This window comes from Pristiophorus japonicus, chromosome 6 (genome assembly GCF_044704955.1).
Source record: "Pristiophorus japonicus isolate sPriJap1 chromosome 6, sPriJap1.hap1, whole genome shotgun sequence".
In the NCBI taxonomy this organism is placed as follows: Eukaryota; Metazoa; Chordata; class Chondrichthyes; family Pristiophoridae; genus Pristiophorus; species Pristiophorus japonicus.
In genome coordinates, this window is record NC_091982.1 from 77559902 (window position 1) to 77579223 (window position 19322).

A 19322-nucleotide genomic window follows, 5' to 3' on the forward strand; every position below is an offset into this window, starting at 1 on the left:
TGCATTGGGTGTAAGTTCTCGTCCTCCTCAGCAGTCTGCCACCTCTTTGATTGGGCACATAATGCTCTTCAATATACCTTCTGCCATCTTTAGTTTGCAGCATGTGTGTTGTCATCAAGACAGGCAGAGAAATTACAGGCCCCATTACAATAACAATCAGTATTATACCTATTGTTCACAAACAATAAATTTACCTACTAAAACACCTAAAACAAATTCAAATCATCTACAGTATGATAAGATGTTTGTTCAGATTTTCAAATCATTTTAAAGTAACTCCACATTACATCAAAACTCCCCTGAGGTTGAAGCAGCCTTTTATATAAAAAGTCCTCCGATTTACAAAATGGCGTCCATACCGCTGGGCTAAGGTCAGGTGAGAGCAACTTTTTTTTCAGCATTTTTTTCGGCGAACGATATTTTTGCCGATATGTGGGCGAGATGCCAAAAGTAATGCTCGCCGATATTATGGGCGTTAGTTTCAGCTATTCTGATCTTTACGGCAAAAAAAAAATAGGTGGGCGGTATTATTAATTCTCAACGTTAACCAAATGCTGTAAATAACACTGAGCAATAAGTGAGCGATAAATTAGTGTTAGTTTCCATTTTTTTGTAAAATGGGTAATATCTGGGCGGTATACCTCATATCCACGTTAAAATAGACATTAAGTGGGCAGTAGCGATGCAAAACTAATGGAGTCTAGCCCCATGAAACTATCTGTTTGTCGTAAAAACCCATCTAATGTCCGTCCGGGAAGGAAATCTGCCGTCCTTACCTGGTCTGGCCCATATTGCCCATCTGATTCCAGACCCATAACAATGTGGTTAACTCTTAACTGTCCTCTGAAATGGCCTAGCAAGCCACTCACTTGTACACAACCACTATGAAAAACAGTAATAAGAATAAAACCGGATAGACCATTTAGCAACAGCTTCGGACATGACAACAGCAGCTACCTAGCCCAGTGGATCCTGCAAATTCCTCCACATTAACATCTGGGAATTTGTACCAAAATTGGGAGAGCTGTTCCACAGACGAGGCAAGCAACATAGTCATATTCACAGAATCATACCTTTCAACCAAAGTCCACTATTCCTCCATCACCATCCTTGGGTATGTCCTGTCCCACCGGCAGGACAGACCCACCAGGTATATCGGCATAGTGGTAGACAGTCGGGAGGGAGTGGCACTGGGAGTCCTCAACAATTATTCCAGACCCATGAAGTCTCATGGCTTCAGGTCAAGCATGGACAAGGAAACCTCTTGCTGATTAGTACCTACCGCCTCTCACATCTTATGAATCAGTACTCCTCCATGTTGAACACCACTTAGAAGATGCACTGAGGGTACCAAGGGCACAGAATGTACTCTGGATGGGGGAGTTCAATGTCCATCACCAACAGTGGCTCAGTGGCACCACTACTGACTGAGCTGGCCGAGTCCTGAAGGACATAGCTGCCAGATTGGGCTTGCGACAGCTGGGAGAGAACCAACATGAGGGAAAAACCTACTTGACTTCGTCCTCACCAATCTACCTGTTTCAGATGCATCTGTCCACGACAGCATTGGTAGGAGTGTCCACCACATAGTCCTTGTGGAGACAAAATCCCGTCTTCACACTGAGGACATCCTTCATTGTGTTGTGTGGCACTACCACTGTGGTAAATGGAAACAGATTCAGAACAGATCTAGCAGCTCAAAACTGGGCAGCCATGAAGTGCTGTGGGTCATCATCAGCAGCAGAATTGTATTCCACCACAATCTGTAACCTCATGGCACAGTATATCCCTCACTCTACCATTCCCATCAAGTCTGGGGACCAACCCTGGTTCAATGAGGTCTGCAGAGGAGCATGCCAGGAGTAGCACCAGGTATACCTAAAAATGAGATTTCAAACCTGGGGAAGCTGCAACACAGGGCTACATGCATGATAAACAGTGGAAGCAGCATGTTATCGACAGAGCTAAGTGATCGCACAATCAATAGATCAGATCAAAGCTCCACAGTCCTGCCATATTCAGTCATGAATAGTGGTGGACAATTAAAAAACTAACGGAAGGTGGAGGCTCCATGAATATCCCCATCTTCAATGATGGTAGAGCCAAACATGTGAGTGCAAAAGACAAGGCTGAAGTGTTTGCAACCGTCTTCAGCCAGAAGTGCCGAGTAGATGATCCATACCGGCCTCCTCCTGAGGTCCCTACCATCACAGGAGCCAGTCTTCAGCCAATTCGGTTCACTCCACGTGATATCAAGCACTGAATACAGCAAAGGCTATGGGATCAGATAACATCCTGGCTGTCGTGCTAAAGACTTGTGCACCTGAACTAGCTGCGCCAGCAGCCAAGCTGTTTCAGTATAGCTACAACATTGGCATTTACCAGGCAATGTGGAAAATTGCCCAGGTATGTCCTGTCCACAAAAAGCAGGGCAAATCCATTCTGGCCAATTACCGTCCCATCAGTCTATTCTCAATCATCGGCAAAGTGACGGAAGGTGTTGCGACAGTGCTATGAAGCAGCACATTCACTAACAACCTGCTCACCGATGCTTAGTTTAGGTTCCGCTAGGACCACTTGGCTCCAGGCCTCACTACAGCCTTGGTTCAAACATGGACAAAAGTGCTGAATTCCAGAGGTGAGGTGAGAGTGACTGCCCTTGACATCAAGGCAACATTTGACCGAGCATTGAATCAAGGAGCCTAAGTAAAATTGAAGTCCATGGGAATTAAGGGAGGAACCTCTCCACTGGCTGGAGAAATGCCTAGTACAAAGGAAGGTGGTTGCAGTTGTTGGAAGTCAATCATCTCAGCCCCATGACATCGCTGCAGGAGTTTCTCAGGGCAGTGTCCTAGGCCCAACCATCTTCAGCTGCTTCATCAATGATCATCCCCCCATCATAAGATCAGAAGTGGGGATGTTTGCTGATGATTGCACAGTATTCAGTTCCATTCTCAACTCCTCAGATAATGAAGCAGTTCATTCCCGAATGCAGCAAGACCTGGATGACATTCAGGCTTGGGCTGATATGTGGCAAGTAACATTCACGCCACACAAGTACCAGGCAATAACTATCTCCAACATGCGAGAGTTTAGCCACCGCCACTTGACATTCCATCGGCAAATCCCCCACCATCAACATCCTGAGGGTCACATTGACCAGAAACTTAACTGGACCAGCCACATAAATACTGTGGATACAAGGGCAAAGGCAGGATATTCTGTGGCGAGTGTCTCACTCCCTGACTCCCCAAAACCTTTCCACCATCTACAAGGCACAAGTCAGGAGTGTGATGCAATACACTCCACTTGCCTGGATGAGTGCAGCTCCAACAACACTCAAGAAGCTCGACACCATCCAGGACAAAGCAACGCGCTGGATTGGCACCCCATTCACCACCATAAACATTCACTCCCTCCACCACTAGCGCACCGTAGCTGCAGTGCAGCAACTTGCCAAGACTTCTTCGGTAGTACTTCCCAAACCCGTGACCTCTACCACCTAGAAGGGCAGCAGGCACAGGGGAACAACATAATCTCCAGGTTAAATATATATTGCCGTGCCTTCATCGTCGCTGGGTCAAATTCCTGGAACTCCCTCCCTAACAGCATTCTGGAGTAATGCCTAGCACAAAGGAAGATGGTTGCAGTTGTTGGGGGTCAATCATCTCACCCCCAAGGGCTTCTCCACATGGACTGCAGCGGTTGAAGAAGGCAGCTGACCACCACCTTCTCAAGGGCAATTAGAGATGTGCAATAAATGCTGGCCTTGCCAGCGATGCCCACATCCCAGGAACGAACAGTCATTTAAAAAAATCTCCAAAGTGAATAGACTTACCATTTTAAACCATTCTAAGTACTAAGATTTTTTAAGCTGACAATCATTTACATGGCCGTCTTCTGATCCTTTCCAAAGCTTATACATTACCAACCATATGAGGAGAGCAAACCTGGATGCAGTATTCTAAAACAAAAGCAAAATACTGCAGATGCTGGAATCTGAAATAAAAACAGAGAATGCTGGAAATCTCAGCAGGTCAGGCCACAATCTTCTATTTCAGAATCTGTGTTGAGTGTCGTTGATAACACATTATTTATCCAGCATCTCATCATCCCTTCCAGCATCTTTTCTATAACTGATGTCAGACTAATGGTCTTACAGGTCCCTTGATTGGGCTTATCACACTTACTGAAAATCGGGAGTATCTTTTCAATCCAAGGGAACAATTCCAGATTCTAGTGAACTGTTAAAGACATGAGCAAGTGACTTGCAAACCACATATCATCTCTTTAATCACCATTGGATGGATGTTATCTGGACCAGCAGTCTTCACTATTTTAAGGTTCTTTATTCTGTCTATGATATCCTCAGCTATTTTTTATATTTACAATTTTCTTATCTACAGTGCAACCCATAGCTGCTAGTCAATAATTTAACCTTTCAAATATAAATTTTGCCCAATTGCGCTTCAAGGGATAAACTACCTTTTAAGTTGAAATTCTAACTGAGGCCAAACACTACATTCTCCTGGTGTGTTTTATTCCTCTGGTCTCTCACTGCTCAGAATTATTCTCTCATTATTAAGTTATATTGTCTTAAATTACACAATAACTGAACTGCCACAAAAATAACAGCCAATCACAGTACTGTCTCACGATTATCAAGATCCATGACGAGGCCTTGGACAACATAGACCATTTCCATACCTCGGGAGCCTACTGTCAATGACGAAGTCCATAACTGCCTTCAGTGTGTCAGTGCAGCCTTCGGTCACCTAAGGAAGAGAGTGTTTGAAGACCAGGTTCTCAAACCCGGCACCAAGCAGATGGTCTACAGAGCAATAGTGATATCCCCGCTCCTATATGCTTCAGAGACATGGACTATGTACAGCAGGCACCTTAAAGCACTGGAGAAGTACCAGCAATGCTGCTGCCGCAATATCCTGAAAATCCATTGGCAGGATAAGCGCACCAACATCAGTATTCTCACTCGGGCCAGCATCAAAGCATTGACCATGCTCGATCAGCTCCACTGGACTTGCCACATTGTCCGCATGCCCGATACGAGACTCCTAAAACAAGCGCTCTACTCGGAGCTCCGACATGGAAAGTGGGCCCCAGGTAGACAGAGGAAATGCTTCAAGGACACCCTCAAAGCCTCCTTGAAAAAGTGCAACATCCCCATCAATACCTGGGAATCCCTGGCCCAAGAACCCTCAAAGTGGAGGAGAAGCATCCGGGAAGGCGCCGAACACCTCTAGTCACTTCGTCGGGAGCACACAGAAGGCAAGCGGAAACAATGGAAAGAGTGCACAACAACCCACGCACCCCACCCACCCGTCCCTCCAACCACCGTCTGCCCCACCTGTGAAAGAGACTGTAGGTCCCACATTGGTCTCATCAATCACCTGAGAACTCATATTAGTGTGGAAGCAAGTCATCCTCGACTCTGAGGGACTGCCTAAAGAAGAGAAGAGTTACAGTACTTATTTAATCAGTTAATAACTATCTGCAAATCAGCCAAGGATAATACACCAAATAAACAAGTTTAAATGGTTCCTTGTATTGAATAATTAGAATGCAATTAATTAAATTCAAAATATAATAAAATAAATCAATAAAAATGCCAATACGTATGCTCTAATCACTCCCTAACACTGGCTGATATATGTCCCCTTCAGATCCAAAGAACTCATACTTTAGAACTTCTTTTTAATATTTAACTTATTTTGATTCCCTTCTATCAACCATTTTTCTAATTATTTCACAACAGGATCTGTTTGCTACCATACACCTCCTTCAGCCATGAAAAAGGGATGCTATTACACATATGCTGCTAATAACTTGCTGTTGATGCTGATCCAAGATCAGACGGTTGATTGTTGTGCTGATAGTGGAGTAAGTGAGTTATATCAGATTTCTGTTCTCCCAGAAGATGAATAGCTCTTCATATTGAGTGAGCCCCACTTAATAACCATAGCCAAGAACAGACAAGGCTAACGTTATCATTGGTATGTCCAAGTGATTGGCATCTCTCATACTTAAACCTGAAACCATCTGGTTAGGAATACATATTTAAGCTGAGAAACTATGTGAAGGGGCGAGCAGCAGCCATGGGCAGCGGGGAGGGCCCGACCTGTGAGAGAACATCAGCGGCAGGTCGGGGCCATAAAAGGAGTGGCGAGTGGCGGCCATGGCAGCATGGAGGCCCCGACCTGCAAGGGAACATCAGCGGCAGGTCGGTGCCATAAAAGGAGCGGCGAGCGGCGGCCATGGGCAGCGTGGAGGCATGTCACTACAAGATACAGCGTGAGCTGGTGCAGGAGGGCGACGGTTGCGAAGAGTGATGTCATCAAGGTCCAGATCGGTAATTGGAGCATGGGCAGATACAGCAGGTGCGGCGAGGTTGGGGCGAAGGAGCGGCGAGAAACTATGGAGGGACGTGATCGGGGCCCAGGGGAGGCGCGAGTTCGGGGCCAGGGACTCAGGGGTAGCACAGACCAGCCCACACTGTGATATGTGTGCGCACTAGGTCAGTGCAGCAGAGCTGGTCTCCAGTTGTCTTGAGTAACCCTTGCCACTGGACCAAGACCTAGCTCTGTCAAGCCCATGTGGTGGCTGGTGTGCAACTGCTACCCCACGTTAAAAAAATGTACGCACAGGCATCTTCCACCCTTCAGGATGTAGTTCGGGTCCTTCATTGAAACACCTGTGAACTCGTCCTTTTTTTGGCATGGAAGCAAGTCATCCTCGTTTCGAGAGACCGCCTATGATGATGATGATAATGCAGGACACCACCAAGCTTGAAAAATGTCAGAGAGTGGATGAGATGAATCAAGAAATAGTGATCAGGGTTGCCAACCTTGTCTGTTAAAAGCTGTAGATTATAGAAGGAAGTGAAGACTGAGGGTGATAAGGAGTTCCATAGTTTTATTATTAATAATAACTTTTATATGTATAGCGCCTTTAACATAGTAAAATGTCCCAAAGTGCTTCACAACAGTGTTACAAGACACAGATAAATTTGACACCGAGCCACAGAAAAAGAAATTAAGGCAGATGACCAAAAGCTTGTTTAAAGGAGGTAGGTTTTAAGGAGCTTCTTAAAGGAGGAAAGAGAGGTAGAGAGGTGTAGAGGTTTAGATAGGGAGTTCCAGAGCTTAGGGCCCAAGCAGCTGAGGGCACGTCCACAGATGGTTGAGCAAATGTTCAAGAGACCAGAATTTTAGGAGCGCAGACATTTTGTGGGGTTGTGAGGCAATGGGAAATAATAAATTGAAACAAACGATGCAATGAGTCTTGGCTTTAATGTTATGTACAGAGAAAAAAATATGCAGCACAGCTTATTTGGAAATTGTGAACGAGAAAAGAATTCAGTGTAGAAATAATCGTAGTCGTATTAATAAAAGAGAGAGAGGTTGGTGAAGGAGATTGAGATGGTGAAGAAAGCTAAAGATGAAAGAAGCCCAGCTAACAGTTGACAGTCTAACTCATATATCCTGCCCAGAAGTGCATTAGAAATGCTAGATGAGCCTCACCAGATAGGGAATCCGTATTCGGTACTTGGACTTTGGCAATAGAGAGTAGGCGGAGTAAATAACAATTATGGAATGAATAAGGCAGCTGAGCTTCTTGGAATCAGCTTTAGGAGATGTAAGCAGTTCATTTGAGAACAATGAAGACAACAAGGCCAAAATGTCAATAGATGAAGAAAGACTCCTATCATAGAATCATAGAATAGTGCAGCACAGCTACTGCCTAAAGCTACTAGTTCACTGGTTATAATTTTTTATTCCTGGTACTTCAACTTCGTAAAAGCTATTAAATATCCTGAATATCTTCTCACATTCACTAGATTTTTAAATTTACATTAATTGGCATTGCTTCAATCTAGTATACCTACTCGAGCACTTCAAACTGTTGCTTTCAGGACCCACACTTTATGTCTTGGAATTGAACTTCCTTGTTGGTTTGACTTTAGTAGATATCAGGATACTTTCTCTCCATGTAACAATTTAATCACAGAACGATTTTATTCTAATTGCTTTCCTTTTAATGACTCCAGTTGTACATCTGACATGGTCCTGTTATTTTTATGTTACTATATAATCTTCTACTGGACATAATGGCCCGGAATTTGCGCTCGCCGCCATTTTGCCTTTGAAACTGACCGTAACTTCAGGATTTAGCGTATATGCAGCCTAACAAGGGAATCCTAAAGTTACGCTTGTCATTCACTGTTGCTCGACAGGCTGCGTTATCTCCCCACGATCCTCCTCCACGCCCCCCGCCTCCCCACCACTCACTCCCTCCCCAGAGCAGATAATTAGTGTGATCTGTCAAATCAAGGAAATTGATGAAAATTCGGCTCTTCAGCGGTATTGCCGCTGTTAATTACCCCATTAAAAGTTAAGACCTTTTTGGATTAGGTGTAACTGGGGTTTTGACAGTGTATTGACTGCTAACCAAAGGTTATGACCCTGAAAAACTAATTTTAATTTTCTGGAGTGTCAAATTTATCCATTTTAATAAAAACTAAAATTTTAAGAAACTTAAAAAAAAAGTTTTAAGTTTGTTCATCTTTATTTCAGGTTTGCCTCAGAATCGCATCTTTGTTTTGCTCCCTCTAACATTTAAAAAAAGTTAGAATCAAAGGAGCTTACCCCGGCTTCCTGGTTTACTGTCTGTGGGAATTCTGTGTTTTGATTGGCTGCTGAGATAGTTTGTTGATGTCACAGCAGCTCTTTGCTGGAAACTCTTTTTGGGCCAATCGTTCCAATTCTTTGTCAAATCACAAACGCCAGAGGTCACCTTGCACATGCCAAGGATCACTCTGCGCCAATGCTCTTAGCCAAAAGGCCTAGAGCCACTGCACCGTTCCTGGAAGTACTGCAATACCAGGTTCGTGCCATGGAGGTGGATGGGTCAGGTCCCCCACACACCTCCGTGGAGGTGGATGGGTCAACCCTCCCCAATATCCCCATTTCAATTACGCGTCGGAAAACCCAAACTCCTCACCACAGAGGTCGCGAGATCTTTGTCTAAAGCTTACTTCGGAGCCAATGGCGAACGCCTTTGCTTCGCCGCTGACTGCAAATTACGGGCCAATGTAATAATCATTTCGTAAGTTCTTAGTCTACATTTGGAATTAATACCTTTTCCTGGATACTGTCGTTTTCTTTCTTCATGTGGTATGTATTCTTTAACTTCGGATAAGGCAAACCTGTCCAAAACGAGGCTCACGATTAATTGAGATAGTGCTTTGATTGCTTCTGGATGAAGTTCTAATTGGTAAGGGACCCTGTCACCAGGTAACATTTTTGAATCTAGTTTTGTGTCTTTGCCTGTGAGTTTTTTTGTTTCTTTGCCTGTTTCTGATTTTGTGTCTTTGCCTGTTTCTGGTTTTGTGTCCTTGCCTGTTTCTGGTTCTGCATCTTTGTCTGCTGGTTTTTTTGCGTCTTTGTCTGCTGTTTTTTTTGCGTCTTTGTCTGCTGTTTTTTTTGCGTCTTTGTCTGCTGGGTTTTTTGTGTCTTTGTCTGCTGGTTTTTTAATGTCTTTATCTGCTGCTTTTTTTGGTTTTTTGCCTGCCACTTGTTTTGTGACTTCCTCTGTCTCTTGTTTTGTGACTTCCTCTATCTCTTGTTTTGTGACTTTCTCTATTTCTTGTTTTCTGTCTTTCTCTATTTCTTGTTTTGTGGCTTCCTCTGTCTCTTGTTTTGTGACTTCCTCAGTCTCTTGTTTTGTGACTTCCTCTGCCTCTGGTTTTGTGTCTTCCTCTGTCTCTTGTTTTGTGTCTTTCTTTATTTCTTGTTTTGTGTCTTTCTCTGTCTCTTGTTTTGTGACTTCCTCAGTCTCTGGTTTTGTGACTTCCTCAGTCTCTGGTTTTGTGACTTCCTCAGTCTCTGGTTTTGTAACTTCCTCAGTCTCTGGTTTTGTGACTTCCTCAGTCTCTGGTTTTGTGTCTTTCTTTATTTCTTGTTTCGTGTCTTTCTCTGTCTCTTGTTTTGTGACTTCCTCAGTCTCTTGTTTTGTGACTTTCTCTATTTCTTGATTTGTGACTTCCTCAGTCTCTAGTTTTGTGTCTTCCTCAGTCTCTTGTTTTGTGTCTTCCTCTGTCTCTTGTTTTGTGTCTTCCTCTGTCTCTTGTTTTGTGTCTTCCTCTGTCTCTTGTTTTGTGACTTCCTCTGTCTCTTGTTTTGTGTCTTTCTCTGTCTCTTGTTTTGTGACTTCCTCTGTCTCTTGTTTTGTGTCTTTCTCTGTCTCTTGTTTTGTGACTTCCTCTGTCTCTTGTTTTGTGTCTTTCTCTGTCTCTTGTTTTGTGACTTCCTCAGTCTCTGGTTTTGTGTCTTTCTCTATTTCTTGATTTGTGACTTCCTCTGTCTCTTGTTTTGTGTCTTTCTCTGTCTCTTGTTTTGTGTCTTTCTCTGTCTCTTGTTTTGTGACTTCCTCTGCCTCTGGTTTTGTGTCTTCCTCTGTCTCTTGTTTTGTGTCTTTCTTTATTTCTTGTTTTGTGTCTTTCTCTGTCTCTTGTTTTGTTACTTCCTCAGTCTCTGGTTTTGTGACTTCCTCAGTCTCTGGTTTTGTGTCTTTCTCTCTTTCTTGATTTGTGACTTCCTCTGTCTCTTGTTTTGTGTCTTTCTCTGTCTCTTGTTTTGTGACTTCCTCAGTCTCTGGTTTTGTGTCTTTCTCTGTTTCTTGATTTGTGACTTCCTCAGTCTCTGGTTTTGTGTCTTTCTCTGTTTCTAGATTTGTGACTTCCTCAGTCTCTGGTTTTGTGTCTTTCTCTGTCTCTTGTTTTGTGACTTCCTCTGTCTCTTGCTTTGTGTCTTTCTCTATTTCTTGTTTTGTGACTTTCTCTGTCTCTTGTTTTTTGACTTTCTCTGTCTCTTGTTTTGTGCCTTTGCCCGTGTGTTCTTTTGTGCCTTTGCCTTTGTGGTGTTTTTTCTCTTTGGCTATGTGTTGTTTTGTTTGTACTTTTTTGTCTTTACGTCGGCATCTTTTTGGTATGGTTTGTGTCTCTTTTGGGTTTTTTTCAGGATGAAGATCAACAGTCGAAGTTCCCTCAGACTTCTTGAACAATTTCTCCAATAAGCTCCCTTTAGGAATGTCTTTTGGTTTATAAGCAAGTTCCTTCTCATTAAGATCATGTTTGATGGGTGGCTTGGAATCCCTCCTGGGTGTACTTGGAAATGTTGTACCTTTTTCTGGTTCATCAGGTTTCTTGTCAGCTTCAGAGCTCTGCTGAATCACAGGGGCAGCCTCAGGCATTTGTCGTCCTGGTGGAGTTTTGACTGGTGGGATATCACTAACTTCCTCCATTTGTGGATAAATCACCATTCCAGGAATATTCAGAGCTGGGAGTGTTTCATTTTTAGGTGTAGAAATCACTTGCTCAGCTGGCTTTTTATGTGATGTCTTCAGTTTAGGTTTCGCCTCTGAGGGGGGACTTGAGGATCGTTTATGTTTTACTATCTTCTCCAATTTTAGTTTAGTGAAATTGTCAGCTGTTTTACCACAAAGAGACTGCAAAATAGCACCAATTATTTCATCTACTAAAATAGTTTCATTTAGCAGTGACATATCAGTTCCAGTTTTAAGTCTTGCAACAATTTTTCTTTTTACCTCATTATGTATTGCTTTCAGTATATAAAGTACTATGTTCTTGGCGTGCTTACTGAAATCTATTTCTGGGTTTTCACATGGTGACACAGGAGGATCAGCGCATATAATTGGCTTCAACTTAGCAGATGTGATAGTCTCAAGCCTTATCGACACAAATTTATTCATGTCTTCAATAATTTTGAATACCTCTGAGCCTTCCAATTCTGAAGTGACCTGAGGTATTTCCGTTGTTATTCCCAAACAGATTTCATGTATATATGTTGTGGAAGACTCTTGTTCTATATTAATTAGACAAAGATCGTCATTTTTGTCATTTTCTGCTTTGATCTCAGAATTATGAACCTGTTCATTTTTAACTGTTATATTATCTTTATTATGTAAACTTGAGATGGTTGGTTTGCCTTTTAAAATAGCAGCAACTACATCACTTGTTAGAATACAATGCAGTTTCTGAAGAATATTATGTATAATATCTGTGGCAAGACAACGGACTTTGCAATTCAAAATTAATTTCTTGGAATTCAAAGATGTTTTCTGAGTACTGGGAAAACCAGTGAGAATGTATACGAGGTGAGGGTATGCAGTTGTTAATTTTTCGAGACATGCCCTTATAACTTTTTCAGCTGCTGGAAGTATTTGTGATCTGGAAATACCCAGAACATCCTTATTATCCACATCTGTCTTTTCTAGAGGTTTACGTAGGATTTCTGAAACACATTTGAGCGAGGGGAGTAGTTTCATAGGTGGGCTGAATGGATCCTCATTAACTGATGTAATTACATCATTTACCATTTCGTCAGCTATGTCACTGATTTCTGATGGAGAAATCTGACCAGTTGACATAATATGCTCCTTGAAACTTTGTCTTTCTGTGTCATCTTGCCTTTGTGCGATGGTTTGGCTTTCATTTAGATATTGACTTTCAAAGGAATCTTGGCTTTTGAAGGAACTTTCGCTTTCTGCAACACTTTGGCTTTTTGTGATGTCTTTTTGACTTTTGACAGCATCTTGGCTTTCAACATCTTGAACTTTGGTGACATCTGGGTCTTTGGAAACTTCTTGGCCTTTGGTGACTACTTGGCCTTTGCTGGCAACTTTGATTTTGGTGGTATCTGGGATTTTAGCAGCTTTTTGGACTTTGGCAGCAATTTGGCTTTCAATGGCTCCTTGTCTCTTGTTGGAATCTCGGGTCTTGGCAACATCTTCGTTCTCAGAGTATTCTTCACATTCAGTGGAGTAGCTTACACCAGATTCTTGGCTTTCAGCAGATTCTTCGCTTTCAGCAGATTCTTGGCTTTCAGCAGATTCTTCGCTTTCAATAGATTCTTTCCTTTCACTAGATTCTTTCCTTTCATCAGATTCTTTCCTTTCATCAAAGTCTTGGATTTCAGTTTCAACTTCCTTTTCAGCAAATTCAATTAGTCTAGTTCCAATTTTCTTTTCAATAAATGCAGTTTTTTCAGTTTGAATTTCCCTTTCAGAGAATTCAAGTGTTGCCTGTCGTTCAGTTTGAACTTCCTTTTCAGACAATTCAAGTGTTACCTGTCGTTCAGTTTCAACTTCCTTCTCAGACAATTCAAGTTGTTCAGTTTCAACTTCCTTTTCAGACAATTCAAATGTTGCCTGTCGTTCAGTTTCAACTCCCTTTTCAGACAATTCAAGTGCTACCTGTCGTTCAGTTTCAACTTCCTTTTCAGACAATTCAAGTTGTTCAGTTTCAACTCCCTTTTCAGACAATTCAAGTGCTGCCTGTCGTTCAGTTTCAACTCCCTTTTCAGACAATTCAAATGCTACCTGTTGTTCAGTTTCAACTCCCTTTTCAGACAATTCAAATGCTACCTGTCGTTCAGTTTCAACTTCCTTTTCAGACAATTCAAGTTGTTCAGTTTCAACTTCCTTTTCAGACAATTCAAGTAGTTCAGTGCCGACTTGCCTATCAGTCAATTTGAGGCCTTTGGCAACAACTTGGGTTTCCATGAGATCTTGGGTCTCAATGAGTTCTTGACTATCATCGACAGATTGCCTTTCAGTGAGAGCTTGCCTGTCAGCGAGATCTATTTTCATTTCTTCATACTTCTGAATAGCTGGATAGATGATGCTGGTCAATACTGCCACTACAAATGTTATTATATTCTGAATTAATTTGTTGAGTTCTTCCATAGTCATCTATACAAAAGGAAACATGTCATATTATAATCAAATATTGTTTTCAGCTTATTTGAGACTTACAATTACAAATATAGAAACATATTTTTTTAATTTGTAGTTATTTAAAGTTATTCATACATTTGCAACTTGAATAAAATAATGGGGTAAACTTTTTACTGCAGAAGATAGAGGTACGCGGAGTCAGAGGAAATGTATTAGCATGGATAGAGAATTGGCTGGGGAACAGAAAGCAGAGAGTCGGGATAAATGGGTCTTTTTCGAGTTGGAAATCGGTGGTTAGTGGTGTGCCACAGGGATCGGTGCTGGGACCATAACTGTTTACAATATACATAGATGAGCTGGAAGAGGGGACAGAGTGTAGTGTAACAAAATTTGCAGATGACACTAAGATTAGTGGGAAAGCGGGTTGTGTAGAGGACACAGAGAGGCTGCAAAGAGATTTGGATAGGTTAAGTGAATGGACGAAGGTTTGGCAGATGGAATACAATGTCGGAAAGTGTGAGGTCATCCACCTTTGGAAAAAAAACAGTAAAAGGGAATATTATTTGAATGTGGAGAAATTACAACATGCTGAGATGCAGAGGGACCTGGGGGTCATTGTGCATGAATCCCAAAAAGTTAGTTTGCAGGTGCAGCAGGTAATCAGGAAGGCGAATGCAATGTTGGCCTTCATTGCGAGAGGGATGGAGTACAAAAGCAGGGAGATCCTGCTGCAACTGTACAGGGTATTGGTAAGGCCGCACCTGGAGTACTGCATGCAGTTTTGGTCACTTTACTTAAGGAAGGATATACTGGCTTTGGAGGGGGTACAGAGACGATTCACTAGGCTGATTCCAGAGATGAGGGGGTTACCTTATGATGATAGATTGAGTAGACTGGGTCTTTACTCGTTGGAGTTCAGAAGGATAAGGGTTGATCTTATAGAAACATTTAAAATAATGAAAGGGATAGACAAGATAGAGGCAGAGAGGTTGTTTCCACTGGTCGGGGAGGCTAGAACTAGGAGGCACAGCCTCAAAATATGGGGGAGCCAATTTAAAACCGAGTTGAGAAGGAATTTCTTCTCCCAGAGGATTGTGAATCTGTGGAATTCTCTGCCCAAGGAAGCAGTTGAGGCTAGCTCATTGAATGTATTCAAGTCACAAATAGATAGATTTTTAACCAATAAGGGAATTAAGGGTTATGGGGAGAGGGTGGGTAAGTGGAGCTGAGTCCACAGCCAGATCAGCCATGATCTTATTGAATGGCGGAGCAGGCTCGAGGGGCTAGATGGCCTACTCCTGTTCCTAATTCTTATGTTCTTATGTTCTTATATTTAACTATCAAGAAGCTGACTGGGGAAACATACCATCCAGCTGCCCAATATGAGTGAGGTCAACGTGAGGCCCGGCCCATTTCAAGGGTTGGGCATCATTAACATACATTCAGTGGGCTGTGGACGCCAAACAAGCATCCTGTGCAACTCACTGACTCTGGGCTAGTGCAATTTTGGGTGGCCCAGAGATGACCTGGTTGGGAAAATGGTAGGTTCAGGAGGGAGTTACAATCACGGCGGGGCAGAAGCCCAGTCGGCAGCAGTCGACATTATTCTTCTGGAGCTCGGAGGACCGCTCTTGTTCCTCCTGGCTCTACAAAATAATTTAAGCACCTAACTTTGAGATGGTAGCAAAAGTAAGCATTGGTCCTTTAGAGGCTGAGACAGATGAAATTGTAATGCGGAATAAGGAAATGGCAGGGACTTTAAACAAATATTTTGTATCAGTCTTCAAAGTAGAAAACACAAAAAGCATACCAAAAATAGTAGGGAAATACGGGGCTAATAAGAGTGAGAAACTTAAAGTAATTAATATCAGTAGAGAAGGAGGAGGTGCAGGAGGAGGCGCAGGAGGAGGAGGAGGCGCAGGAGGTGCAGGAGGAGGAGGAGGAGGCACAGGAGGAGGAGGAGGTGCAGGAGGAGGCGCAGGAGGAGGAGGAGGTGCAGGAGGTGCAGGAGGAGGAGGAGGCGCAGGAGGTGCAGGAGGAGGAGGAGGAGGAGGAGGTGCAGGAGGAGGTACATGAGGAGGCGCAGGAGGAGGAGGAGGCACAGGAGGTACAGGAGGAGGAGGGAGGAGGAGGAGGAGGCACAGGAGGAGGCGCAGGAGGAGGAGGAGGTGCAGGAGGAGAAGGAGAAGGAGGAGGCACAGGAGGAGGTGCAGGATGAGGAGGAGGAGGAGGCGCAGGAGGAGGCGCAGGAGGTGAGATAAGAACTCATGCGGTTGGGAATAATATATTAGCATGGATATAGGATTGGTTAACGGACAGAAAACAGAGAGTAGGGCTAAACGGGTCATTTTCAAATTGGCAGGCTGTAACTAGCGGGGTGCCGCAAGCATAAGGAAGGATATACTTGCATTGGAGGCAGTTCAGAGAAGGTTCACTAGATTGATTCCGGAGATGAGGGGGTTAACTTATGAAGAAAGGTTGAGTAGGTTGGGCCTATACTCATTGGAGTTCAGAAGAATGAGAGGTGATCTTATTGAAACATATCATCATCATAGGCAGTCCCTCGAAATCGAGGAAGACTTGCTTCCATTCCAAAAGTGAGTTCTCAGGTGACTGAACAGTCCAATTCGGGAATTACAGTCTCTGTCATAGGTGGGACAGACAGTCATTGGAGGAAAGGGTGAGTGGGGAATCCGGTTTGCCACATGCTCCTTCCACCACCTGCGCTTGTTTTCTGCATGCTCTCGGTGACGAGACTCGAGGTGCTCAGCACCCTCCCGGATGCTCTTCCTCCTCTTAAGGCGGTCTGTGGCCAGGGACTCCTAGGTGTCGGTGGGGATGTTGCACTTTATCAAGGAGGTTTTGAGGATGTTCTTGAAACATTTCCTCTGCCCACCTGGGGCTCGTTTGCCGTGTAGGAGTTCCGAATAGAGCGCTTGCTTTGGGAGTCTTGTGTCCGGCATGCGGACAATGTGGCCCGCCCTAGATTAAGAATAAGGGGTCGCCCATTTAAAACTGAGATGAGTAGGAATTTCTTCTCTCAGAGGGTTGTAAATCTGTGGAATAATCTGCCCCAGAGAGCTGTGAAGGCTGGGTCAATGAATATATTTAAGGCGGAGATAGACAGAATTTTGAGCGATAAGGGAACAAAGGGTTATGGGAAGCGGGCAGGGAAGTGGAGCTAAGCCCATGATCATATCAGCCATGATCTTATTGAATGGCAGAGCAGGCTCGAGGGGCCAAATGGCCTACTCCTGCTCCTATTTCATATGTTCTTATGTTCTTATCAGTGCTTGGGCCTCAGCTATTTACAATCTATATTAATAACTTCGATGAAGGGACCGAGTGCAATGTATCTAAGTTTGCTGATGATACAAAGCTAGGTGGGAATGTAAGCTATAAGGAGATGCAAAGAGGGTGCAAGGGGATATAGACAGGCTAAGTGAGTGGGCATGAAGATGGCAGATGGAATATAATGTGGGGAAATGTGAAATTATCCACTTTGGTAGGAAGAATAGACAAGCAGACTATTTTTAAAAGCTTAGAGACTAGTAAATGCTGGTATTCAGAAGGATTTGGGTGTCCTTGTACATAAATCACAGAAAGTTAACATGCAGTTACAGCAAACAATTAGGAAAGCAAATAGTAGGTTAGCCTTTATTGCAAGGGGTTTGGGAGTATAATACAAAAGAAGTCTAGCTGCAATTACATAGAGCTTTGGTGGGACCACAACTGGTCTCTTAAGATTTATTTCACATAAGAAACTACTTGGCTGATTTTCTGTCATACAGCAAGTGGCACTTCATCCCAATTGATTAAAGGGGCATTGTGCTGGAAATTTTCAAGTTATCTTTGGTTGGATGATGCACTGCAGTACGTCTGCAGTACAATTAGAAACTAATCTATCTATGTCCCTCAACCCCACTGGATCACCAGCCTGGTGTGGTTAGAGCAACAGCAACAGTAGTGGCAAAAAGTGCAGGAGGGAATGGGCTCTCAAGCGTCAAGGCCACAGATAGGGAAAGAGCAGGGAACAACACTTGGCAAAAACAGCTAAATAGCTAGCAGAGTAAAGAGATAAACGCTGAAAATTGACTCAAAGCAAACTTGGGGAGCATTAATGGTGCTCAGCAGGAGGGAACTAACCACAAAAAGGACAAGGAAGGCAGCTGCAGTGGGTGCTGTGATCTTAGCAGGGGAGTGAGGTGGGTGGGGAGGAGTAACACAAATGTTTTCATTGAGTAAATAAAACATTCCAACACAAACCAAGCTCATGGTCTACAGAGCAGTCATGATTCCCGCCCTCCTATATGCCTCAGAAACATGGACTAAGTACAGCAGGCACCTCAAAGCACTGGAGAAGTGCCACCAATGCTGCCTCCGCAAGATCCTGCAAATCCATTGACAGGACAGGCGCACCAACATCAGAGTTCTCGCTCAGGCCAACATCCCCAGCATCGAAGCACCGACCACACTTGATCAGCTCCATTGGGCGGGCCACGTCGTCCGCATGCCGATACGAGACTCCCAAAACAAGCGCTCTACTTGGAGCTCCGACACAGCAAGCAAGCTCCAGGTGGGCAGAGGAAACGCTTCAAGGGCACTCTCAAAGCCTCCTTGAAAAAGTGCAACATCCCCACCGACATCTGGGAATCCCTGGCCCAAGACCGCACAAAGTGGAGGAAAAAGTTCCGGGAAGGCGCTGAACACCTCGAGTCTCTATGCCGAGAGCAAGCTGAAAACAAACGTAAACAGCGGAAGGAGCGCACGGCATCCCAAGCACCCCACCCACCCGTTCCTTCAACCACTGTCTGCCCCACCTGTGACAAAGACTGTAGGTCCCGCATAGGACTCATTAGTCACATAAGAACTCATATTTAGCGTGGGAGCAAGTCATCCTCAATGCCTAAGAAGAAGAAAACATTTGGGTCAAATTATGAGCAAAAATATTAATTGTGCAATTCCAAAATGCAAACCTGACAGAAAAATTCAGCTCTGAAATAAAATGACTTTGGAGCAGTGAAAGGCATCAAAGTGTTCCAAATGTGCAGGCCATGACCAGAGCATGGAACTGCAGAGAGACGCAAGCCAAATCTTTTAGAAGCAATCTGCATAGTTAGGCCTTTGTGACTGAAAAGTGTGACAACAAGTTGAGTGTTGTAATTTGGAAACCCTATTACAGTGTCACCATAGGCAATTGCAAATGGTGTGGGCACGATTAATATGGAAATCTTCATAAGTAATACTGACAGGTGACAGAACATACTGATTTTAATAATATATAGACATTCACTGTTATTGCCTACTCAATTATGTAAACTTATACAATAACATCAGATTCACTTATCTACACACCATAGGTTTCGTGGAACCTTTCAACTTCGACTTTTCTGTAATCACTGCTGAACGACCTTCGGGGAGTAATGCACATTCACCTAGAAAGAAACAATTCTCAAATCTTTAATTGAATTAAGATTTTTGGGGGCATTTTTTTCTTAGGCAGGTAGAGTTCTTGTATAAGCCAGAAATGATGATAAAATTTCTATGGC

At 43.4% G+C, this 19322-nt stretch overlaps 1 protein-coding gene and 1 long non-coding RNA gene across 2 annotated transcripts in view; both read right to left on the reverse strand.

Moving 5' to 3' along the window:
- Positions 1-1329: 1329 nt before the first annotated feature.
- On the reverse strand, positions 1330-13686 carry LOC139266130 (titin homolog). The gene is made up of 3 exons (XM_070883976.1): positions 9156-13686; positions 7539-7642; positions 1330-1479 (listed from the first exon to the last, which is right to left on the reverse strand). The coding sequence occupies exons 1-3, from the start codon at positions 13684-13686 to the stop codon at positions 1330-1332; spliced, it is 4785 nt and encodes a 1594-aa protein (XP_070740077.1).
- A 19-nt stretch (positions 13687-13705) lies between these two features.
- The window catches only part of LOC139265166 (uncharacterized), a 45296-nt gene continuing 39679 nt past the window's right edge, over positions 13706-19322 (reverse strand). Inside the window, exons 2-3 of the long non-coding RNA XR_011593487.1 lie at positions 19129-19208; positions 13706-13788 (exon numbers count right to left, since the gene is read on the reverse strand). This is a non-coding gene — a long non-coding RNA (uncharacterized lncRNA). The remainder of the gene's footprint in view (positions 13789-19128; positions 19209-19322) is intronic.